General features: G+C 48.0%; 2 protein-coding genes across 3 annotated transcripts in view; one reads left to right on the top strand and one right to left on the bottom strand.

Moving 5' to 3' along the window:
• LOC149278109 (uncharacterized) overlaps positions 1 to 24,858 on the bottom strand; it is a 705,984-nt gene that overhangs the window by 72,188 nt on the left and 608,938 nt on the right. The gene's annotated exons all lie outside the window — the stretch shown is intronic.
• LOC149278130 (H-2 class II histocompatibility antigen, E-D alpha chain-like) lies at positions 533 to 11,629 on the top strand. Of its 2 annotated transcripts, XM_089502364.1 has the most exons (5): positions 535 to 700; positions 1,042 to 1,311; positions 4,942 to 5,223; positions 9,244 to 9,397; positions 9,803 to 11,629. In XM_089502364.1, the coding sequence occupies exons 1-5, from the start codon at positions 571 to 573 to the stop codon at positions 9,804 to 9,806; spliced, it is 840 nt and encodes a 279-aa protein (XP_089358490.1). In that variant the 5' UTR covers positions 535 to 570; the 3' UTR covers positions 9,807 to 11,629. The 2 variants fall into 2 exon arrangements, with proteins under 2 accessions (XP_089358491.1, XP_089358490.1); XM_089502365.1 differs by lacking the exon at positions 9,803 to 11,629 and having other exon boundaries at positions 533 to 700; positions 9,244 to 9,401.

Here is a 24,858-nt window from a genome sequence, read left to right as displayed (position 1 = left end):
GATTTTAGGCTGCATCAATAAAAGTCTAGTGTCTAGATCAAGAGAAGTAATAGTGCCACTGTATTCTGCTTTGGTCAGGCCCCACCTGGAATATTGTGTCCAGTTCTGGGCCCCACAATTCAGAAAGGACATTGAGAAACTGGAGCCATGTGTCCAAAGGAGGGCGACTAATAATAATAAATATAAATAAATAAAACTTTAATGTATATCCTGTTTTTTGTTTCCAGAATCAAAGTGGCGTACGACCTTTTAAAAATACAATGCAATGGTGAAGGGTCTGGAAAGCATGAAGCCCTCTGAGGAGAGACTGGGGGGGCTGGGGGTGCTTAGCCTGGAGAAGGAAGGTGAAGAGGGTGACAGGACAGCCCCCTTGCCCAGCCCCTCCTCTCCCGGCCCTTGGCCCTCCCCAGCCCCCTCCTCTCTCTCCCGGACGGGTTTTCTCCCAGCAACAGGCCGGTCAGCGCCGCCGCTCTTTTCTCATTGGCCAGAGAGAGAGAGAGAGAGAGAGAGAGAGAGAGAGTCCTTCTTCGGCGCCCATTCCTCTCCTGGCGCCGGCAGAAGAAGAGCCCGATGGCGGCAGGGTGGGCCTGGCAGTCCCCCTCCTCCGGAGCCCCTCGTCCCCGGCCACTCGGGGCCCTCGCCCGCCCCCTCCTGCTGCTGCTACTTCTGGCCTCGCAGCCCACCGGCGGCGCCCTGGAAGGTGAGTCCGGAGGAGGAGGAGAGGCGCCTGGTCCCCAGGAGGAAAAAGGGGGCGAAGGGGGACACCCCCCGAGAGGGACAGGCGCGCTTCCTCCTCCTCCTCCTCCTCTGTCCTGACAACAGCCCTGCCAGGTCGGCCGCTCTCGGCTCCCAGGCTCTGCCCGCTGCCCTGGGAGGGTGGCCCCCTCTTCCTCTTCCTCTTCCTCTTCCTCCTTGATCATCATTCTTGTTATTAGCATCTGTCTCTAGAGCCCTTTCCCCAGGAAGGCTCAGAAAAGAGAAGCCCAAGCGCCTTCCAAGGCAGCCGCCGGAGCCCACCCTCCTCTCCCTTCCTTTCCGCAGCCGAGGAGACCTACGTGGGGCTGGACTTCTTCCAGGAGAGCTTCCCGGCTCCTGGGGCCCCGGAGGCGGACGAGGGCCAGTTCCTGCAGCAGTTCCAGGGCCAGGAGATCTTCCACGTGGATTGGGGCCAAAGGGAGACCCACTGGCGCCTCCCGGACTTCCCCGGCTTCGCCACTTTCGAGGCGGCGGTGGCCCTGGGCTCCCTCAGCATCGATAAGAACAACCTGGAGGTCTTCATGGCGCTCAGCAACCGGAGCCAAGGCCAGAACGGTAGCAGCCAGCAGGCGGCAGGGGAGGAGGGGGCTGGGCCGGGACCCCTTCCCTTCCCCGGGAGACGCGGTCGGGAGCCCCAGGGAGGGAGGGAGGGAGGGAGGGAGGGGAGGGCAGCTGGGTGGCCCCGATCCCTTGCCTGGCCAGGGTCAGAGAGCAGCCCTGCGCCTGCCGCCTCAGAGGGAGGGTTCGCACCCACAGATCCCACCCAAAGCCACGGCTAGACAGCCCCCCAGGAAACACCACCCCAAAAAGCAAGCCCCAGCTTCCCCCGTTTGATCGCAGGGCTGCCAGTCCGTCTTTTGAGGAGAGTTGAGCATCCGGGGATTGCGGGGCTGTCCGCAGGGAGCCCTGGCTGGAAGCAAAGCCCCGCCGATGCCAAGGGCCCCCGGGGAAGCAGGAGGAGGAGGAGGAGGAGGGATCATAGCCATCGGGGTGATAAGAAGCACCTCCAAGCCCATTCTGCCGGGCAGGAACTCTCCAGCAAAGCACTCCAGCCAGCCTCCGTTTAAAGAGGTGGGATCTCAATAAGAATAATAATGATAATAATAACAACAACAATAATAATAATAGATGGTGCCCCTGTGGATGATGAGGCATCTCCAAGACTCTTTCCCACCCTCCTGCTCTCTTCAGGTCATGCAGATCCAGACCCACAGCCTCCTTCACAGAGTCCCTCCTCGCTTCCCCAGCATGACTGTTCTCTCCAGGGAGCCCTGCCTTCTCACGAAGGGCAAGAGCCTCGATCCCATCATCTTGGCTCCTTCCAGGGAGAGTTCTGGCTTGATCTGCTCTAGGACCCATTGGTTTGTCTTGTTCCCTCTCCTAAATGGTATTCTCAATGCTCTTCTCCAGCCCCACATTTCAAATGGTGTGTTGATTTTCTTTGTCCTTCCTTGACTGTCCAGCTCTCACATCATGTTGGATGGGGATGATGGGGAAGACAGTGGCCTGCTGGGGGATCCTGACTTAGTGCTCAGTTGTATGTCTTTGCTCTTCAGTATCTTTCCCAGTTCTTTCATAGCTGCCCTTCCCATTCCTAGCCTTCTTCTTCTTGCTTGGCTGCCGTCTCCATTCTGGTCAATGTTTGATCCTAGACAGGGGACTTCTTTAACTATTTCCATTGCCTCCTTGTCTAGTAAGCTGTTTATCTATTTCTTCTGGGGCCATTATTTTTGTGTTCTCTATGTTCAGCAATAAGCCTGCCGTTGCACTTTCGTCTTTGGCCTTCCTTATTAACTGACCCAAGTCTGTGATGTCTTCCAACAATATAATAATAATAATAATAATAATAATAATAATAATAATAATAATAATAATTCCTTTATTTGTAGCCCGCTTTTCCCGGGTAGATCAAAGCGGGTAACATAAACTGCACACAATCTGCACATTACAAACAACAGTCAATACATCAATATAGAAGCAATTAAAACAGGATTAAAAATTACACGGCTAAAACACAAACTAGCTGACTTAAAAGTGCATGCGCAATGTGCAATGGGGAGAGTGCAGGTGTTACAATGTCTGGGGAAAGGCTTGTTCGAAGAGGAAGGTTTTTAACCTCTTCCTAAATTGGTCAAGGGAGGTGACCCAGCGGAGCTCGCCGGGAAGAGAGTTCCAGAGCTGCGGGGATGCTGTCATCCACATACCTTAAGTTGTAACAACAGCAACAACAACAAATGATAAATAATTTGTTGTTATTGTTGTTATGTGTCTTCAAGTAATTTCTGACTTCTGGCAGAGCATGTGACTTGCCCAGGTCACCCAGTGGGTTTCATGGCTGAGCTGGGAATCGAACCCAGGTCCCTGGAGTCATGGTCCAACACTCTAACCACTATGCCACCCTGGTTCTCTGGAAAAAATAATACCCCATTGTATGTAAGGGGACTTCAGCACTCATGGATTTGGCTGCATGGGGGATCCTGGAACCAAACCCCAGCAGATACCAAGGGCCCACTGTAACAACAACAACAACAACAACAACAACAACACCTTATCGTATATAATGGAACTTGAGCATCCATGGATTTGGGTATCCATGAGGGGTTCTGAAACCAAACCCGGCATGGTAACTCATGGTGTCACCCCATCCATTGATCCCTTTCCATACCACACCATTTTAATGTGGTTTGTTTTTTTGTACTAATGTAACTTGTAAATTGTAATTCCCATATATCAGTGTATGCAATGGTCATAGTTGTGAGATAAACAACTAGCAAAATTAAAATTATACTGTTACATTACAATATCATATGCACATAATAGATGCATTTAGACAGAGGTAGTTTCATGCAGTTAAAGTGAAAATTTAGTAAAATGTGAGTTTTTAAAAGAAAAATATATTTTAAAAAAATATCATTTCATTTTTTTAATCACCTGAAGCCTCTCTTTTTTCCTCCCAGTGAGCCTCACCCCTCACCCTCTCCCTTCAGCATTTTAAAGAGACACAGGTGAATGCCACGGTCCATTGGATGGCCATCTGTCAATGAGGATGCATTGACTGAGAGTTCCTGCACGGCAGAATGGGGTTGGACTGGATCAGGGCCCTTCTTGGGGTCTCTTCCAACTCTAGGATTCTATGATTTCTGGCAAAAGGCAGGTGTTTGGGAGCAGTGGGGTCACCCTCCCTCAGGGTGCCACCTGGTGCGGTCCACACACCCCAAGTAGCACCACTGGTATTAGTATTATTATCACTATAAATTGTCCAAGCCACTGGCTGATCCCATATTGCAAGCATTCACTGGCTGATCCAGTCATAGAATCATAGTTGGAAGAGACCACAAGGACCATCCAGTCCAACCTTCTTCTGCCATGCAGGAACTCTCAATCAGTGCATCCCCAACAATTGGCCATCCAGCCTCTGTTTAAAGACCTCCAAAGAAGGAGACTCCACCACTTTCCATTGAGGGAGTGTATTCCACTATCTAATAGCTCTTACTGTCAGGAGGGGAGAAGCACATACATCAAAGGAGTTGTATGCCTTCTTATGTGCATTTTCAGAACAACTGAGATGATGATGATGATGAATTTCAATCCAACTTTCCTCCCAAAATTAGGCCTAGAGGCAGCTTCCAGTTTAAAAGAGCAATACAGTTAAAACTGGTGCTCTCAGTCTCCAGTGACATTACATTCCTGATTCAGAATAAATTCTCTCCTTGGCTTATGAGACTTTCTTTTCAATTGTCAGGACAGTCAGCCCACCACATCCACGGATTCAAGCATCCAAGGCTTAATCCTCACCCCCCCCCTCCATTTTTAAAATAAGGGATACCATTTTACTGCACTATTCTATATAAATTTAGTAAAATGTGAGCTTTTGAAAGAAAATGTTAAAAGAATGCAAAAATTAAAAAAACCTGTTAAATTTAATTTTAATTAAAAAAAAAAACACCTAAGGGACCCTCTCCTTTCTCCTCCGACTGAGCCTTGCCCCATTGATACCATCTCTTCAGCATTGTAAAGGGATGCCAATGTTTCAAGAGCAATGGGGTCTCTCCCACTAAAGGTGCCACCTGGTGCGTCCCGCACCCCCTTAGTGATGCCCCTGACACCACTTTAAGCTCAGAAACGTTTGCACTAAAAAGATCCAGGCAATGCATTTATGACCCCTTCCTTGTCTATCTTTCCTAGTGGCTCCTTCGGCAACCATGTATACCAAAGACCCCGTGGCGTTAGGGGATCCCAATGTGCTGATTTGCTTTGTGGATAAGTTCTTCCCTCCAGTCCTGAACATCACCTGGCTGAAGAACGGGGAGGAGGTCTCTGAGGGGGTTCAGGAGACCAGTTTCTATCCTAGTGCAGACAACACCATGAGAAAGTTCTCCTACCTGCCCTTTGTCCCGGAGGATGGAGACTTCTACGCCTGCCAGGTGGACCACTGGGGTCTCCAGGAGCCTCTCACCAAGATCTGGTGTAAGTCATTGCCCTCAGGCCTCCTTCCTCTTTACTCTTTTTTACTCTTTTCTGGAATCAGAAGTCCAGATTCTTAAAAAGCCCTAAGATCTGAGCCATGTATGACATTAAGCGCTATTGCATTCTATGTCCTGTTTGGTCTACCCCTGGGAATGATGATGGAGTTACGGAGCCACCTGCTCAGCTTCCCTTCCTTTTCACTTTCCTCATTTTTATTTGAAAGTTTCTCTTAAGATCTAGTAACTTGCAGTTTTTGGCTGTCATTTTAGGGAAAGATGGGGAAAATGCAGCCCAAGTAGGGTTGCCATATCCTGCCTGGGGGCGGCACTTTCCCGGTTTGGGGCGGGTCCGCACGGTCCCACCCCGGTTTGGCCCCGCCCCCAGGACACACACCCCCGTGACGACACCAGGCAGGGAAAGGATCCTTGTCTCAGCGAGGCCCTTTCCCTGCTTGGCGTCCTCTGACAGCGAGGGAAGTGGCCTGACAGCGGGAAAGGGTCTCACCTCGGCGAGGCCCTTTTCCGCTGCCTTGTTGCCTCCTCCGCCGGCGAGGGAGGTGGCCAGGCAGGAGAAGAGCCTTTCCTCTTCTTTCTCCTCCTCCTTCTGCCTCCTCTCCTCCTCCTTTTCTTCCTCTTCTTCATCATCTTCTTCCTCCTCCTCCTCTTCTTCTTACTCTCCTCCTCCTCCTCTTCTTCCTCCTCCTCTTCTTCTTCTTCCTCCTCTCCTCCTCCTCCTCCTCCTCCTCCTCCTCCTCTTCCTTCCCTTCTTCTTCTTCCTCCTCCACTTCTTCTCCACCTCTTCTTCTCCACCTCATCCTTCCCCCCTTCCTCCCCTTTTTCTTCCTCTCTACTTCCTCTTTTTCCTCCTCCTCCTTTTCCCCTCTTCCTCCTCCTCTTCTTCCTCCTTTTCTTCTTTTCCTCTTCCTCCTCCTCTGCTTCTTCCACTCTTCCTCCTCTTCTGGTTTTTGGCCAGAAAAGGAAGCACATTTCTGCCATCTGTCTAGGAATAATACCAAATGTCCTCCATTTTGATCATGCCTAAAAAACATGCATTTATATGAAATTTTTTTTTAAAATCTTCAATTTTTGCATGTCCTCCATTTTAAAAAAATGTGCCCTACATTTGAAAATTTTGTCCTACATTTGCCCTACATTTTTCCTACATTTGTCCCAGTTTGGAGGTCCTGACTTATGGCAACCCTAAGCCCAAGGGATGAATGCAGACCAGAACCCTATGTCTGCAGGGCCCAAAGTCACCTGGCATTTCCCCCGAAGGCATTCCCTGGGCCCCATCAAAAATGCAATTTGGAGGATGCAAATTTTGGACAATTTTTCATCCCCAACTCTCCCCGCCCAAAAAAAAAACCCCTCCCACTATACAACAAATATGGTGCCCATCTTCCCAACCTGAGAAACTTCAGCCTGCCACCCAACCTTCTAGGGACAGATTTTTGGACCAACCTGGATCACTTCCAGTGCAACTTGCAGGGGGAACTGAACCCACTCTCCACGCAGCTACTTCTTCTTGTTCATGGTAACAGTGGGTTTGTTTTTGTTTTTAAAGGAATCTGAACTGTGTGATCCCAGCCATATACTGTGATTGCACACTCCCTTCTTGGGTATAGTAATCATTTGTGTGCCTTACAGGTGCCTTAACACAACAACAACTTTTATGTATAACAGCCTTTCCATTTAAGGTCTGACCCGTGTATAATATTGAACATATCTGTATTATTGCATTAATGTTCTGTTTGAAATCAGAAACGCAGACTCTGAAAAGCCCTATGATCTGACCCATGTAGGGCATTAAGCAGACCAGCATTATTGCATTATATGTCCTCTTTGGTTTATCTGTGGGAAAGACAATGGCGTTATGGAGCACCTACTCAACCACCTTTTTCAGTCTTAGGAGATATTGGAATTAATTTTGATTTTAAAGTTTCCCTTAAGATCTAGTAACTTGCCTTTTTTATTGTCGTTTTAGGACAAGAGGGGGGAAAGCAAGGCTATGGGATGAACCCTAATGTCTGTAGGGCCCAAAGCCTACCAAAAGAATTCGCTTGGCCTCAGCAAAAAAGAGATTTGTCGGCGGCAATATTTGGACAATTGTCCATTGCCAGCCCCACTTACCCACCCCCCACATCATACACAAATATACAATCATAGAATCATAGAATCATAGCCATCTTTCCCCACCAAACCCAGAAACTCCAGCTTGCCACCTAAACCTTATCGGGGCAGATTTTTGGCCCAAACTGGATCACTTTCAGTGTCCCAGGACACTTGCAGGGGAAACTGAAGCCTTCCCACCAGTTACTCCTTCTTGGTAATAGTGGGTTTTGTTTTGTGATCCCATCTCCCACTGTGTGCTGTGAGTGCATACTCCTTTCTCGCTTATAATAAGGATTTGTGTGCCTTGCAGGTGCTATAACCATAACAACAACAGCAACAACTTTTGTTTATAATGCCCTTTCCACTTTTCCAGACAGTTAACAGAACATGAAAGTGGGCTTTCCTTGGGCAGGAAAAGAAGGAACAAATGGAAACACACACATTCTCGTATACCCTCCAGACTTAAGCCAAATGTCCATGATGCCATTTTGGGAACACAAGCCATAGCAAAAAGTGTGCACTGAAACACAACATGTGGGTTCATAGTTGCTGTTGCATGCATTTTCCAACTTAGGGCAACCCTAAGGAGAATCTGTAATGATGTTGTCTTGGCAAGATTTGTTCAGAGGGGGCTTGTCAGCTTTGCCTTGTTGTTGTTGCTGTGTGCCTTCAGGTCAGTTCTGACTTAGGGTGACCCTAAAGGAAACCTATGATGGGGTCTTCTTGGCAAGATTTGTCCAGAGGGGGGTTACCACCACCATCCCCTGAAGCTGAGAGAGTATGGCTCACCCAAGGTCACCCAGTCGGATTCATGGTCAAGCTGGGAATCGAACCCTGGTTCCCAGTGTTGCAGTCCAATTAGGCTTGCCATATCCCGCCTGGGGGCGGGACTTTCCCGGTTTGGGGTGGGTCCGCACGGTCTCGCCCCGGTTTGGCCCCGCCGCCGGGATTCCCCCCCCAGCGAGGCTCTGGAGGCGGCTCCGCGATCGCGGAGTCCTCCAAGGCCTCACTGGGACTTGGGAGACGCTGTCTCCCAGGCCCCAGCGAGGTCCTGGAAGCGGCTCCGCGATCGCAGAGTCCTCCAAGGCCTCGCTGGGACTTGGGAGACGCTCTCCCCCAGGCCCCAACGAGGCCTTGGACAAGGTTTAAAAATGTAGGACCTTTTTTTTTTAATTTCCTGGCCAGGTAATTTTTTTAAAAGGTCCTACATTTTAAAACCTTGTCCTACATTTTCCCCGGTTTGGAGGTCCTCAGGGATCGCAACCCCAAGTCCAATGCTCAAAACACTGGCTCTCAAACACCAAAAAACAAAATAGTATCATACCCTTATCAAATGATGTAGAAGCCTACAAACCAAAATCTGGGCTTTTAATGGACTGTGGGGTACCATAAACTACATAATGTTTGACTCGCAGCTGAAGTGTGAAAAAGATACACCCATAGTAGGCATAATCATGAGGGCAGGAAAGGTGCAGGAAAATACTCCTTGTTGCACCTGAAGTGGAATCATGAGCCTGGTAATGCTCCAAACAATATTAAGGCCAACCAATTTTATTTAGCATAACATTTAGGGGACTGCAGGTCGCTTCATGAGAACCAAGACTCAGTTGGCAGATAAATATTTGTTTGCCAGGAAGGGTGGACAGGTCAAGTGTGGTGAGAAGGTAACAACAACAAACGCTGACAATTCGTCACAATTGGTACCTTTGTGATAGCACAGACATAACTGGCATAGAGGAGTTTGTAAGTGCATGCGATACATAAGTCTGGGATTTCAGGGCAAAGACACTCTGGGAGAAAGGAGATTGTCAGGGCTTGTTCTGGGGTCTTTCACACAGATGCAAGACACAAACACGCACACACACTTATCCTTGCCTTGTGTCTTCTCCTGTGTCTTTCTCACCCCTAGATGCCAAGGAGCCTACCCCTCTCCCCGAGACGACCGAGAACGTGCTTTGTGGCCTGGGCCTTGCCATTGGCATTCTGGGCATCATCACGGGCACCGTCCTCTTCTTCAAGGCCATGAGGATGAATGACCACAACAGTCGCAACCGGGGTGGACTGTGAGTCCATCTCTTTCCATTTAGCAGTTGGGCTGAGAGTCAGTTCCTTGGAGGGCTTTGCCATGGGGGGGAGGGGAGGGCGGGCAGTATGGTAAGGTCAAAGGGGCATCACTGTCCCACCAGAGACAGAGATGCTCAGATCTGAGAATGGGCATTTGAGTCACAGCTGAGCCTTGGATTCAAGATCACCAAAGATGAGTTGAAACCTAAGAAAAGCCATCAGGGGGGTCTGGGCAATATCAGCTTTAAGTCACAGAGGGATCTGCAATGGATTGTGTCCCATTTTACCTGCATGTGGGCATATCAAAACTCAGTCAATGGATAAACAATGCAGATATTCATATCCTCATCATGGGGAAGGAAGTGGTTCTCTTTGCTAACCAGACCCACTCTTTCCTTTCCCAGATAATCAGCAAAGAAAGGGGCGCTCTGTTGTCTTGGGAGAACCTCATCTTGGAAGGACCTCCATCTTGCAAAGACCACCATCTTGCAAGGACCTGTGCTTCTCTCGCTTGTCTCCCAGCCTGGCTTCCTCAGCTGCAAGAACCTCATATTCGCTCTGCTCTGTCTGCCCCATATCACCCCACTGGGAACCCAAACCAAAGAAACTGGATGAGACAACTTGGCTGCTCCACCAGCATCCATCCATATTGCAACCATCAACTGGTGTATTCCAGCATCAGCCAGGAAGCTAAACATATGAAAGGGCCTAGAGGAATTGTTGTTGTTGTTGTGTGCCTTCAAGTCATTTCTAACTAAGATGGACTATCATGGGGTTTTCTTGGCAGAATTTGTTCAGGGCGTCTTTTTTTTTTTTTTGCCTTCCTTTGCGGCTGAGAGAGTGTGACTTTCAAAGGTTTCCGAGCAGAGATTTAAGCCCTGGTCTCCAACGTGTAAACCACAGCATCACTCTCTCTCTCTCTCTCTCTCTCTCTAAGGGCCAAGATGGTTGTAACTAAAGACCCACTGAATCCATGGGATTTACCTCCATATAGACTCACTGTTCAGCAACTGAGTGAATGGCTCTACTGTAATTCAGAATAACCAAGAGGTCCCAGCCACTGTTTCTATTATTCGGGGGGATGTGAAGGTCTGAAAGACATCTTTATCCCCCCCCCCCCCATTAAAGGGGGTTCCAGTTCCATATACCCCCAATTTCTGTCTTGACTACCCTTTCATATCCTCATGCATCACATTGGAGCTTTCAAGCCTTATAAGAGCTGGAGGCTCTTAAGTCTTTATAGAATGGAAGATCCATGTTACCTGAATATACTAAAAGGCACAATCAGATGCCATGTGATCTTGGACACTAAGCAAAGTCAGCCCTGGTTAGGACTCAGATGGGAGACCGCCCAAGGATCCTAGGTGCTGGAGGCAATATTTCAGAAGAAGAAATTGGCAAAACCACCTCAGAGTCTTCCTGGCCAAAGAAAACCCTGTGAAACTATCTTCCAACACTAGGATTTTAGAAGAGGGTTGGACTGGATGTCTTTTGGGGTCCCTTCCAACTCTAGAATTCTATGTATAAGTCAACAGGCAACTTGAAGGCACATACACACATTGAAGAATCTAGGCCCTAAAGACCCTAAAGGGCACCAGATTCCTGTCTGTTCTTGGAAGCTAAGCTGGGTAGGGCCTGGTTAGTCCTTGGATGGGAGATCACTAATGAGTCCCTGGTGCTGTAGGCTCTATTTGAGAGGAAAGAGCAGACAAAAACCACCTCTGAGGGTCTTCCTTGCCTATGAAAATCGTGTGAAATAGATGAGGTCGCCATAAATCAAGAGTCAGCTTGAAGGAGCTCTCTTGCACACATTGAAGAATTTAGGATCATGGCTCAGGAAGGTTAATGCCTTCCTCCTTTTTGGCTGAAGGAAAACTGAAGGGAGAGAGAGACCTGTTGATTCCCAGGTATGAGGGGAAGACTGTGTTCTTTGCACTCAGGGCTTCTGCTGTGATGGGGTGGCCCTACATTCTTGGAAATGACTTGAAAGCACACAACCTTCTCCTAGTTCTGCATCAAGAAGAAGGGTTCGCCCAGCCTGCTTTGCCAAGAAACCCTAAAATGTCTCTGCGTTGAGGAAAGTGTGCTTTTTGCTTCTATTAATGAATGTGTACAATCCTAACTCTGCATTTCGTAAAGGTTGCCAAGCAGAGCTCAAATAAACAAAGCCTAAATTCTGACGCTGCATTTTAAAATCACTGATAATTCATGCTGTTTTAAATTTGCTCGGCTGGTTTTATTGTATGCCACTCTGGGAAGAGGGTGGCAAATAAATAAATAATTGCATTATTAAAAAGGGTGGCAAATAAATAGTTTCATTATTAATTTCTAGTTTTCTTTTTTTAAAACTGCAACACAAAGGTAAAAAGTTAAGGAAATGGAGGGCTTTTGCCAAATATGTTGGACCCACAGCGGTCATCTGGCTGACCATCTCTGTCAAATGCAAGTGCAGTTTCCACAAAGATTATTCCCAGGTGTTTGTTTAATTTGAAGCAGGGAGTGAGATCCCAAATGGCAGATCAGTCCTGATCAGAAGCTGCTCCAGGTTCTAGGCAAGAATATACTGAATATGTTTTGAATTCCTAACAGAATAAGAACAGAACTGCATTAAAACAATATATAGTAACTCACTAGATGCAACTCTTTCTCTTCCAAGAGTTGAAGAAACGTGGTGCTTTGCAAACACATTTTTCTGCAACCCACTTTGCCTTTTTTGTGACCTCACTACAAGTTTCAACCAAAGCCCAAAACTATGGTGCAATCTGGGCCTTCGTAGAGTACAGGTTAACAGGTTTTCTTATTTGACTTATCATGTCTCTTCCCAGTCTAGGATGCTATGTATTCCTGCAGGGCAGAAGAAGGAGGCTGGACTGGATGGCCCTTGAGGGTCACTACCAACTCTAGGATCCCATGTATTCCTGCATGGCAGAAGAAAAGAGGCAGCCCTTGGGGATCCCTTCTATGGCTCCAAGCCTCTGCTTGAAAGAAAGAGGCTGGAGGAGACGGGGGGGGGATGATGGGAGTTGCAGGATTATTACAACTGTTCCCTCTCCTCTCCTGCTGGGCTCTCTTGGGAGGAGGAGACCAAGGGTGCATCCATGGCAATCCCTGGGATTTGTAGTTTATAGTGGTCCCATAACTCCCTGGCAGAGGCGGCTAAATACGTCTCGCAGACATACATACCCCTAAACTCAATAGCATGGAGCCAAGGCCAGCTGAAGCCGTATTTGCAACAAACTTAAGAGAAGGTTGTTGTAAAAACCATCCTTTCTCTGCCTGGCAACCGATGACCAAAGCAGTCCCGGAGGCTCTGATTGGCTCAGCTGTTCCAGTCTCCCGTCTAGGAAAGTCCCAGCTGGACAGCAACAGAGAGGAATACAAATAATACAAATTATATGCATAAAGACAGTAAACAACTCTTATCAGGAGCAACCGCCAGGTCTGGAAAGTCCCAACTTACAGCTCAAACTTTCTTGGAGTTTAGCAAATTGGCTTGCATTTAGGTACTCTGCACTTACTCAGAGGGGATTCCTGCGCTAGATTTAATGGCCCTTGGAGTCACTTCCACGAAACTACAAATCCCAGGATTCCCTAAGACGGAGGCATAGCAGTTCAAAGCAGTCTCAAACAGCCTCAGACTGGTTGCTGCCTTTCCCTAAGTCAGCAAATGAGGAGGGATTGGGACCAAATCCTGCCTTGTATTGGCCTTCCCCCCCCCCCCCCCATTGCCATACATTAAGCCCTTTAAACCTAGAGTGCAATTTTGCCCTCTGCACATGCTCAGGGGCACCCTTCCCTCCAGCCAGGCAAAAGGTGGAAATAATCAACAATCATGAAACAAAGAGGGTTCAGTGGAAGAGACTGAAAGGCTTCTATGGATGTGGGATTGAGGCTCCACTGCTGTGTAACTTTCCTCCACTGTGTAAGAAAAGGGAAGAGAGGACCCAGTTACAAATATAGGCCACTCTTTTGGAAAGGGATCTTTCTTGGAGAGGAAAGATGGGGGAAAGTGGTAGCATGTGCTTTTGTGGACTTAATTCCTCTGATGCAAGGAATATCCGCCTGCAAAGGGATCTTGAAGCCCCTCTGAGACTTAACTGCGAGGAAAAAGTTGTAGTATGCACTTTCATAGACTTAGGCCTCCATCCTCCAATGCATGGAACATAAGTCTACGAAAGCCAATGCTATATTTTATAATATTATTATTATTATTATTATTATTAACCTTTATTTATAAAGCGCTGTAAATTTACACAGCACTGTACATACAATCTTATTATATTATTTATTTATTTGCACATCTGCTGCCTTTCTCCCTGAAGAGAAGCTGCAGCTTGTTTTGCACAGTGTGCCTCAAAAGGTGTTATAGTCATCACGACAGAAAAGAATGTGTTTAAAACTGGTTTTTATTTACCAGACTTTTACGTGTGAAGTACTCAGTAAGTTATTACTGGAGATAGAAAATAAAATTTAAATAATGATGAAAAAATACAGAATTGATAAAGTTGGAATGAAGTAACAATTATGTTAATTTGTACAATTTCAACTGTTTAGTACTATGCTTTTTAACTTGTATAAAAAACTAATAAAATTATGTGTGTGTGTGTTGCAAGACCCCTTTGCAATCTGATATTCTGGATGAACACAATGATAGCTCTGAAATATGCCACCCTTGACGTAGGTGGACCAAGACCAGGTAGCACTAATTCATAGAATCATAGAATCATAGAATCGTAGAGTTGGAAGAGACCACTAGGGCCATCCAGTCCAACCCCATTCTGCCATGCAGGAAATCCAAATCAAAGCATCCCTGACAGATGGCCATCCAGCCTCTGTTTAAAGACCTCCAAGGAAGGAGACTCTATCACCCTCCGAGGAAGGAGTGTGTTCCACTGTCGAACAGCCCTTACTCTCAGGAAGTTCCTCCTAATGTTGAGGTGGAATCTCTTTTCCTGTAGCTTGCATCCATTGTTCCGGGTCCTGTTCTCTGGAGCAGCAGAAAACAAGCTTGCTCCCTCTTCAACATGACATCCTTTCAAATATTTAAACAGGGCTATCATATCACCTCTTAACCTTCTCTTCTCCAGGATAAACATCCCCAGCTCCCTGAGTCGTTCCTCATAGGGCAAGGTTTCCAGACCCTTCACCATTTTAGTCGCCCTCCTTTGGACACATGGCTCCAGTTTCTCAATGTCCTTTTTGAATTGTGGCGCCCAGAACTGGACACAGTATTCCAGGTGGGGCCTGACCAGAGCAGAATACAGTGGCACTATTACTTCTCTTGATCTAGACACTATACTTTTATTGATGCAACCTAAAATTGCATTGGCCTTTTTAGCTGCCGCATCACACTGTTGACTCATGTTCAACTTGTGGTCTACTTGGACTCCAAGATCCCTTTCACACGTAGTTTCATTCAGCCAGGTGTCACTCATCCTATATCTGTGCATTTTATTTTTCCGCCCTAAGTGCAATACCTTACATTTCTCTGTGTTTAATTTCATTTTGTTAGCTTTGGCCCAGCTTTCTAGTCTATTCAGGTCATTTTGAATCTTGATCCTGTCCTCTGGAGTATTAACCATTCCTCCTAATTTGGTGTCATCTGCAAATTTGATAAGTATGCTCCCAATTCTGTCATCCAGGTCATTGATAAAGATGTTGAATAGCACTGGGCCCAGGACAGAGCCCCACTGGACATCCCTCTGGTCACTTCTCTCCAGGATGAAAAGGAGCCATTGTTGAGCACCCTTTGGCTTCGGCCGGTCAACCAATGACAAATCCATGTAATAGTTGCCTTGTCTAGCCCACATTTTACAAGCTTCTTTGCAAGAGTGTCATGGGAAACCTTGTCAAAGGCCTTACTGAAATCAAGATATACTATATCCACAAGCTGGTAATTTTATCAAAGAAAGAGATTAGATTTGTCTGGCATGACTTGTTTCTCTGAAACCCATGTTGACTTTTTGTGATTATGGCATTGCCTTCTAGATGTTCACAGACTCTCTGTTTAATGATCTGCTCTAGAATCTTTCCTGGTATTGATGTCAGACTAACTGGACGATAATTGTTGGGATCCTCTTTTTTCCCCTTTTTGAAGATGGGGACAATGTTTGCCCTCCTCCATCTGCTGGGATTTCTCCTGTTGTCCAGGACTCCTCAAAGACTATTATTGCCAATGGCTTCGATATTATATCTGCCAGTTCTTTTAATACCCTTGGATGGAGTTCATCTGGTCCTGGAGACTTATATTCATTTAGATTAACAAGGTGTTCCTCTACTATCTCTTTACTTATTCTGTGCTGAAATTCCCCTGTTCTGTCCTCTGCTCCATTGTCCTAATTGGAAGCCCCTTGGCCACCAAAGGGCCCACAAGGGCCCATTCCTTGATCCTCTCTGACCCCCAAATCCTCCTCCTTCCTCCCTCTTCCCCATCATCCCTGGCACGGGAAGAAGGCAGATGCTGCATTGGGGGGATTCGATTTCGCTTCCTGACGCTTGGACCAAGCTGCAAGGCTCAGCAGGCCTTCAGGGGAAGCCAAAGAGAGGAACGAGACTGGTCCAACACCTGGGCTTAGCCAAGAGGAAGCCAAACTTCTTAAGTCAAGGCTGCTTCATTTTCTAACCTGCAAAAATTGACATGGTTGCTAAAGGGTGGGTCTGGGTGCAAATCTAGATCGCCTCTTGACTGATGGCCATCAGGAAAGTTGAGGGGGGGGGCTTTAGGAGGGTCAGAAAAAGTGGGAGACCCCCCTCCTTTCCCCCTCCTATTGCCCCAAAGGGGTTTTCTCCTCTCCTGCAAGAGGGAAATCTCCTGATATGCTGGGCTCTATGGTATGGGATCCTGGGATTTGTAGTTTGCTGTGTCACCAGAGCTCTCCGGCAGAGAAGGCGAAATGTCCCACAGAACTAAAAATCCCAGAATCCCATAGCCTCTAGCCACAACATTTAAAGCAAACTGCATCAATTCTGCAGTGGAGATTTACAGACCAAGAGGTGGCTGTTGCAAAAGCCATCCTTGCTCTGCCTGGCAACTGATGACCAAAACAGACCCCAAGCATCTGATTGGCTCATTTCAAAAGTCTAAAGGATAAAGTTCTACAAAGTGCTGAGTTTCTCAGTTTCAGCTCAAAAGCGGAAGAATGGGTCACTGAGGGCTTGGAAACTGACCACAGGAAGCCCTGCTTAGCTTCCCAGATCAGAGGGACTCTTGTTGCCTTTTAAGGGTATTTAGGCCATTATTACCATCATCAAAGATACTCAGAGGGGGTTTTGCTTCCAGCAGCCGGGATTCTTTGGTGGTCTCCCACTCAAGGACCAAGTCAGTTACCAACTAGGGTTGACCCTGTTTAACTTCCAAGATGAGATGAGATCTGGTCTCTTTCAGCTAATAATAATAATAATAATAATAATAATAATAATAATAGCTTTATTTTTACCCCGCCTCTCTGTCAGAAAGACAATCAAGGCTTCTTACAATTAAAAGAAAGAATACAATGTCCCAATTATTCCCTCCCTCACCTAAAACCTCAATTGAACACATTGACCATTAAAACAGTCAAATAATCAGAGATGAGCCAGTTTAGGCCCGTATTTAGGATATTCAGGACATTATCTTGAGGGAGAGAGAGGCAGGCTGGCTCCACCAGGGCTAGCCTGAAGATAGAGCACCCTCCCTCCGGTCATAGAATCATAGAGTTGGAAGAGACCACAAGAGCCATCCAGTCCAACCCATATCTCCATATCTTCAATCTCTCTCTCTCTACAGGCTCCTTCCCTTCGGACTTCAAACATGCTCTCATTTCCCCAATTCTGAAAAAACCTTCTCTTGACCCCTCCTCTTTGTCTAGCTATCGTCTGATTTCTCTTGTTCCCTTTCTTTCTAAGGTCTTGGAACGGGTTGTTTATTCGCACTGTCTTGAGTTTCTTGAAGCCAGCTCCATTCTTGATCCCTTTCAGTCTGGTTTCCGCCCAAGGCATTCCACAGAGACAGCCCTCACTAAGATCTCCAATGACCTTTTACAGGCCAAGGCTAATGGCCTTTACTCTGTTCTCATCCTTCTTGATCTGTCTGCAGCCTTTGACACCATTGATCACTGTCTTCTAGTGGATATACTTTCTGACCTTGGGTTCTCAGGCCTGTTACAGACTGCCAAAATAAAACTGCTTCGGGTCTCTTTGGAGGCGTGCTATTTAAATGATGCATGCACCCTAAGAATCCGGAAACTGCACCAAAGCTGCACTCCAGTGCTTAGGAATGGAGTGTGGCTTTGGTGCGACCTCTGGACTCTTAGGACCCATGCATCATTTAAATACCATACCTCCAAAGAGACCCGAAGCAGCTTTATTTTGGCAGTCTGTAACAGGCCTAAGACTCTGTTCTTGACTGGTTTGGATCTTACTTGTCTGGCAGATCATTCGCAGCGATTGCAGGCGGTCAGACTTCATCCCCTGTTCCCTTCTCTGTTGGAGTTCCCCAGGGCTCTGTTCTGGGTCCCCTTCTGTTTTCTCTCTACACACTGTCCTTAGGAAAACTCATTAACTCTTTTGGCTTTTCCTACCATCTATATGCCGATGACACCCAGCTGTATCTTTCCGCCCCTGACCTTTCTCCAAGGCTTGAACAGCAAGTTTCGTCTTGCCTCACAGCTGTCTTGCAATGGATGCGCCATCGGCGTTTGAAGCTGAACATGTCCAAGACGGAGCTTCTTGCCTTTCCTCCTAAGCCCACCCTTCAACACTCCTTTTCTGTCTCTGTTGACAACATTTCTATTCAGCCAGTCCAGCAAGCCCGCAGTCTTGGTTTTATCCTTGGTCAGCACTGTCTTGCCGGCATGAATTTTATTATTTTTATTGAACTGTTTTAACCAATTTTTGTAAAGTTGTATTATTGTATCATTGTATGTTTGCTGTGCACCGCCCTGATTTTAAGAAGGGCGGTATATAAATAAATTTATTATTATTATTATTATTATTATTATTATTATTATTATCTTTGACTCTTCTCTGTCATGTATCCCTCAGATCCAGACCACAGCCAAGGCTTGTAGATTCTTTTTGTACAATATTGCCAAAATCCGACCATATCTCTCCGCCTCTTCTGCCAAGATCCTGGTCCATGCCCTAGTGATCTCACGACTGGATTACTGCAACATCCTCCTGGCTGGGCTTCCTCTCTCTCACCTCCGTCCTTTAATCTGTCCAGCATTCAGCTGCACGCATTATCACTTCCACCCACCGCTCTGACCACATCTCTCCTGTGTTGGCATCCCTTCACTGGCTCCCCCTCCCTTTCCGTATTCAGTACAAGCTCCTGCTGTCAACGTTTAAAGCCCTCCATGGACTGGCCCCTCCTTACTTATCAGACCTTCTTTCTCCTCACCTTCCCACTCCATTGTTCCCTCCGTTCTGGTAGTCAAGGTCTGCTGTCTCAGCCCAGGATTTCCTCTGCCCCATCTAGGATTCGCCCCTTTTCACTCGCTGCCCCTCACTCCTGGAACCTTCTTCCCCCACAAGCAAGAGCCATCACTTCTTTAACCAGCTTCAAAACAGAGTTGAAGACCATCCAGTTCAGAGAAGGGTTCTCAGCCATTGCATAATTGTCGCTTGCTATTTGATGTTCCTTTGTTGCCTGTTTTATTGAATCATTTCCTGTATTGCTATGTCCTTCCTCCAGTCCATCTCCCCTGATCCAGGCCTCAGAGGTAGAGAAGAACTGTTGGCCCTCATCCCCTTCCCCTTCTCCTTTTGTGTCATGTCTTTTTTAGATTGTAAGCCTTAGGGCAGGGAACCGTCCAATTAAAAAGATTGTATGTACAGCGCTGTGTAAATTTACAGCGCTTTATAAATAAAGGTTAATAATAATAATAATAATAATAATAATAATAATAATAATAACCCCATTCTGCCATGCAGGAAATCCAAATCAAAGCATCCCCAACAGATCGCCATCCAGCCTCCGTTTGAAGACCTCCAAGGAGGGAGACTCCACTACACTCCGAGGAAGAAGTGTGTTCCACTGTCGAACAGCCCTGACTGTCAGGAAGTTCTTCCTAATGTTGAGGAGGAATCTCTTTTCTTGTAGCTTGCATCCATTGCTCCAGGTCCTAGTCTCTGGAATAAGTGAAAACAAGTCAGCTCCCTCCTCAGTATGGCATCCCTTCAAGTATTTAAACAGGGCTATCATATCACCTCTTAACCTTCTCTTCTCCAGGCTAAACATCCTCAGCTCCTTAAGTCGTTCCTCATAGGACATGGTTTCTAGACCTTTCACCATTTTACTTGCCCTCCTTTGGACACATTCCAGTTTTTCAACATCCTTTTTGAAATGTGATGCCCAGAACTGGACACAATATTCCAGGTGGGGCCTGACCAGAGCAGAATACAGTGGCACTATTACTTGTCAGCACAACTGCTGGGGTCCAACAACCCTTGTCAGCAACTCCAACGAGTCCTGGGGTTAAATCAGACCCTTGGCGCAGAGCTGGCAAATTTCCAGAAGCCGAAGCGTGGCTCCAGAGTCCAATTGGGATGACAGCAACTGGATGTCTTCCAGGAACTGCAGCAATGCAGGAACCTCCAGAGACACACAGCAAACCGATGCTGTAGCTTCTTCTGATGAACCACCAGAGAAACAAAAGTCCCCAAAGTGCTCTTTATTAACCCCTGGGCTTATATAGTCTCCAGACCATGTGGTCTCTCAAACCCAGTGAGTTCAGGTGTGTAGCCATGTCATGTGTCTCCTGTGCAATCCTGACACATGTTTCATCATCCCTGGCTACGTGCACTTGGACACTGAAGAGTCCTTCACACAATGAGCTTCAGCTGTGCTAGATCAACCTTGCCACTCTGCTGAATGCTCATGGCCAAACACACACACATCAAGCATTTCCCTGTGTGCTGTGTTTTAACCCTTCAAATCCCTGACATTACTTCCCTTGATCTAGATACGATACTTTTACTGATGCAGCCTAAAATTGCATTGGCCTTTTTAGCTGCTGCATCACACTGTTCACTCATGTTCAGCTTATGGTCTACTTGGATTCCCAGATCCCTTTCACACGTATAAGTCTCTCGTTCAGCCATGTGTCTCCCAGTGAGTCACAAGGGGGCGGAGCTAGCAGACTAGCTTTATATACCAACTTCCAGAGCCTTCCAGAATAGTCCGGCCAGAGAGAGGAGAAGGAGAGGAGCTGCTTGGCAGCCATTTTGAGACCGTGTGCTTGAGACCGTGTGCTCGTTGCTGAAGGGGAGGAGCTTCTGTGAGTCACATCTGTGAGTCACAAGGGGGCGGAGCTAGCAGACTAGCTTTATATACCAACTTCCAGAGCCTTCCAGAACAGTCCGGCCAGAGAGAGGAGAAGGAGAGGAGCTGCTTGGCAGCCATTTTGAGACCGTGTGCTTGAGACCGTGTGCTCGTTGCTGAAGGGGAGGAGCTTCTGTGAGTCACATCTGTGAGTCACAAGGGGGCGGAGCTAGCAGACTAGCTTTATATACCAACTTCCAGAGCCTTCCAGAACAGTCCGGCCAGAGAGAGGAGAAGGAGAGGAGCTGCTTGGCAGCCATTTTGAGACCGTGTGCTTGAGACCGTGTGCTCGTTGCTGAAGGGGAGGAGCTTCTGTGAGTCACATCTGTGAGTCACAAGGGGGCGGAGCTAGCAGACTAGCTTTATATACCAACTTCCAGAGCCTTCCAGAACAGTCCGGCCAGAGAGAGGAGAAGGAGAGGAGCTGCTTGGCAGCCATTTTGAGACCGTGTGCTTGAGACCGTGTGCTCGTTGCTGAAGGGGAGGAGCTTCTGTGAGTCACATCTGTGAGTCACAAGGAGGCGGAGCTAGCAGACTAGCTTTATATACCAACTTCCAGAGCCTTCCAGAACAGTCCGGCCAGAGAGAGGAGAAGGAGAGGAGCTGCTTGGCAGCCATTTTGAGACCATGTGCTTGAGACCGTGTGCTCGTTGCTGAAGGGGAGGAGCTTCTGTGAGTCACATCTGTGAGTCACAAGGGGGCAGAGCTAGCAGACTAGCTTTATATACCAACTTCCAGAGCCTTCCAGAACAGTCCGGCCAGAGAGAGGAGAAGGAGAGGAGCTGCTTGGCAGCCATTTTGAGACCGTGTGCTTGAGACCGTGTGCTCGTTGCTGAAGGGGAGGAGCTTCTGTGAGTCACATCTGTGAGTCACAAGGGGGCGGAGCTAGCAGACTAGCTTTATATACCAACTTCCAGAGCCTTCAAGAACAGTCCGGCCAGAGAGAGGAGAAGGAGAGGAGCTGCTTGGCAGCCATTTTGAGACCGTGTGCTTGAGACCGTGTGCTCGTTGCTGAAGGGGAGGAGCTTATGTGAGTCACATCTGTGAGTCACAAGGGGGCGGAGCTAGCAGACTAGCTTTATATACCAACTTCCAGAGCCTTCCAGAACAGTCCGGCCAGAGAGAGGAGAAGGAGAGGAGCTGCTTGGCAGCCATTTTGAGACCGTGTGCTTGAGACCGTGTGCTCGTTGCTGAAGGGGAGGAGCTTCTGTGAGTCACATCTGTGAGTCACAAGGGGGCGGAGCTAGCAGACTAGCTTTATATACCAACTTCCAGAGCCTTCCAGAACAGTCCGGCCAGAGAGAGGAGAAGGAGAGGAGCTGCTTGGCAGCCATTTTGAGACCGTGTGCTTGAGACCGTGTGCTCGTTGCTGAAGGGGAGGAGCTTCTGTGAGTCACATCTGTGAGTCACAAGGGGGCGGAGCTAGCAGACTAGCTTTATATACCAACTTCCAGAGCCTTCCAGAACAGTCCGGCCAGAGAGAGGAGAAGGAGAGGAGCTGCTTGGCAGCCATTTTGAGACCGTGTGCTTGAGACCGTGTGCTCGTTGCTGAAGGGGAGGAGCTTCTGTGAGTCACATCTGTGAGTCACAAGGGGGCGGAGCTAGCAGACTAGCTTTATATACCAACTTCCAGAGCCTTCCAGAACAGTCCGGCCAGAGAGAGGAGAAGGAGAGGAGCTGCTTGGCAGCCATTTTGAGACCGTGTGCTTGAGACCGTGTGCTCGTTGCTGAAGGGGAGGAGCTTCTGTGAGTCACATCTGTGAGTCACAAGGGGGCAGAGCTAGCAGACTAGCTTTATATACCAACTTCCAGAGCCTTCCAGAACAGTCCGGCCAGAGAGAGGAGAAGGAGAGGAGCTGCTTGGCAGCCATTTTGAGACCGTGTGCTTGAGACCGTGTGCTCGTTGCTGAAGGGGAGGAGCTTCTGTGAGTCACATCTGTGAGTCACAAGGGGGCGGAGCTAGCAGACTAGCTTTATATACCAACTTCCAGAGCCTTCAAGAACAGTCCGGCCAGAGAGAGGAGAAGGAGAGGAGCTGCTTGGCAGCCATTTTGAGACCGTGTGCTTGAGACCGTGTGCTCGTTGCTGAAGGGGAGGAGCTTATGTGAGTCACATCTGTGAGTCACAAGGGGGCGGAGCTAGCAGACTAGCTTTATATACCAACTTCCAGAGCCTTCCAGAACAGTCCGGCCAGAGAGAGGAGAAGGAGAGGAGCTGCTTGGCAGCCATTTTGAGACCGTGTGCTTGAGACCGTGTGCTCATTGCTGAAGGGGAGGAGCTTCTGTGAGTCACATCTGTGAGTCACAAGGGGGCAGAGCTAGCAGACTAGCTTTATATACCAACTTCCAGAGCCTTCCAGAACAGTCCGGCCAGAGAGAGGAGAAGGAGAGGAGCTGCTTGGCAGCCATTTTGAGACCGTGTGCTTGAGACCGTGTGCTCGTTGCTGAAGGGGAGGAGCTTCTGTGAGTCACATCTGTGAGTCACAAGGGGGCGGAGCTAGCAGACTAGCTTTATATACCAACTTCCAGAGCCTTCCAGAACAGTCCGGCCAGAGAGAGGAGAAGGAGAGGAGCTGCTTGGCAGCCATTTTGAGACCGTGTGCTTGAGACCGTGTGCTCGTTGCTGAAGGGGAGGAGCTTCTGTGAGTCACATCTGTGAGTCACAAGGGGGCGGAGCTAGCAGACTAGCTTTATATACCAACTTCCAGAGCCTTCCAGAACAGTCCGGCCAGAGAGAGGAGAAGGAGAGGAGCTGCTTGGCAGCCATTTTGAGACCGTGTGCTTGAGACCGTGTGCTCGTTGCTGAAGGGGAGGAGCTTCTGTGAGTCACATCTGTGAGTCACAAGGGGGCGGAGCTAGCAGACTAGCTTTATATACCAACTTCCAGAGCCTTCCAGAACAGTCCGGCCAGAGAGAGGAGAAGGAGAGGAGCTGCTTGGCAGCCATTTTGAGACCGTGTGCTTGAGACCGTGTGCTCGTTGCTGAAGGGGAGGAGCTTCTGTGAGTCACATCTGTGAGTCACAAGGGGGCGGAGCTAGCAGACTAGCTTTATATACCAACTTCCAGAGCCGCGCGCCTAACAGCGCGCGAATTTTAGTTTTCTTTAACTCAACAACTCTGCTCAAGTGGCATCAGGTTAGAATCGGATATTGAAACAGAACCTTCCCTTTAAGTGTAAGATAGCAGCCAGTACATTCCTTTAAAGAAGTATTCCCAGTAGATTGACTGTTATACTCATTACTAAAGACTTTGCAGTATGGACAACGAGGGATCTGCTGCAGTCACCTGCAACTCTTGTGGGATGTTTCTCTTCTTGCCTACAGAAGTGGAGAACTTCACATGCACCAAGTGCAAGTTGGTAGCACTCTTGGAGGAGAAAGTGCAGCAGCTGGAGTCCAGAGTAGCTACACTTCAGCAGATTAGGGAACAAGAGGATTTCCTGGACACAATAGAACTAACCATCTTGGATGAGTACCACGCAGAGGAAGATGCTAGAGTGGAAGAGGTCACTTGCCAAACAGAGGAGGCAGACAGCTGGAGGAATGTCACAAAGAGAAGTAAGCCAAGAAGGAATTGTTCGGGGGAGCTTGCAGCTAGAGAATCGATTCCAAGCTCTTTCCCTTATCAAGGAGGATGAAGAAGAGCAGCCTGGACAGACTTCTGGGACAGAGCAGAGGAGCCTGAGAGTCCCACCCGAGGGAACAGTCGCTGCTAAGCCTCGGAGGAGGCGTGTGGTCGTAGTGGGGGACTCCTTGCTGAGGGGTACAGAAGCAGTGATTTGTAGGCCTGACAAGATGTCTTGAGAGGTGTGTTGTCTTCCAGGTGCAAAGATCCGTGATGTGACAGAGAGGCTGACAAGACTGGTCAAGCCTACTGACCAATACCCCTTCCTTTTGGTCCACGTGGGAACTAATGATACTGCAAGACACAGCATTCAGAACATCAAAAGGGATTACGAGGCGCTTGGTAGGAAGCTGAAAGGAATGGATGCACAGGTTGTCATATCGTCTCTTCTGCCAGTTGAAGGGCATGGTCCAGGAAGGGAGAGGAAAATAGCAGATGTGAACAACTGGCTTCGCAGATGGTGCCGCCGAGAAGGATTTGGATTCTTCGATCATGGGCTGCGGTTCCATGAGGAGGGACTTCTTGCAACAGACGG

Source organism: Sceloporus occidentalis, unplaced genomic scaffold (assembly GCF_023333645.1).
Source record: "Sceloporus occidentalis isolate IW3139 unplaced genomic scaffold, rSceOcc1.0.p SCAF_201, whole genome shotgun sequence".
Classification (NCBI taxonomy): Eukaryota; Metazoa; Chordata; class Lepidosauria; order Squamata; family Phrynosomatidae; genus Sceloporus; species Sceloporus occidentalis.
This window is presented reverse-complemented; position numbering and strand designations above follow the sequence as displayed.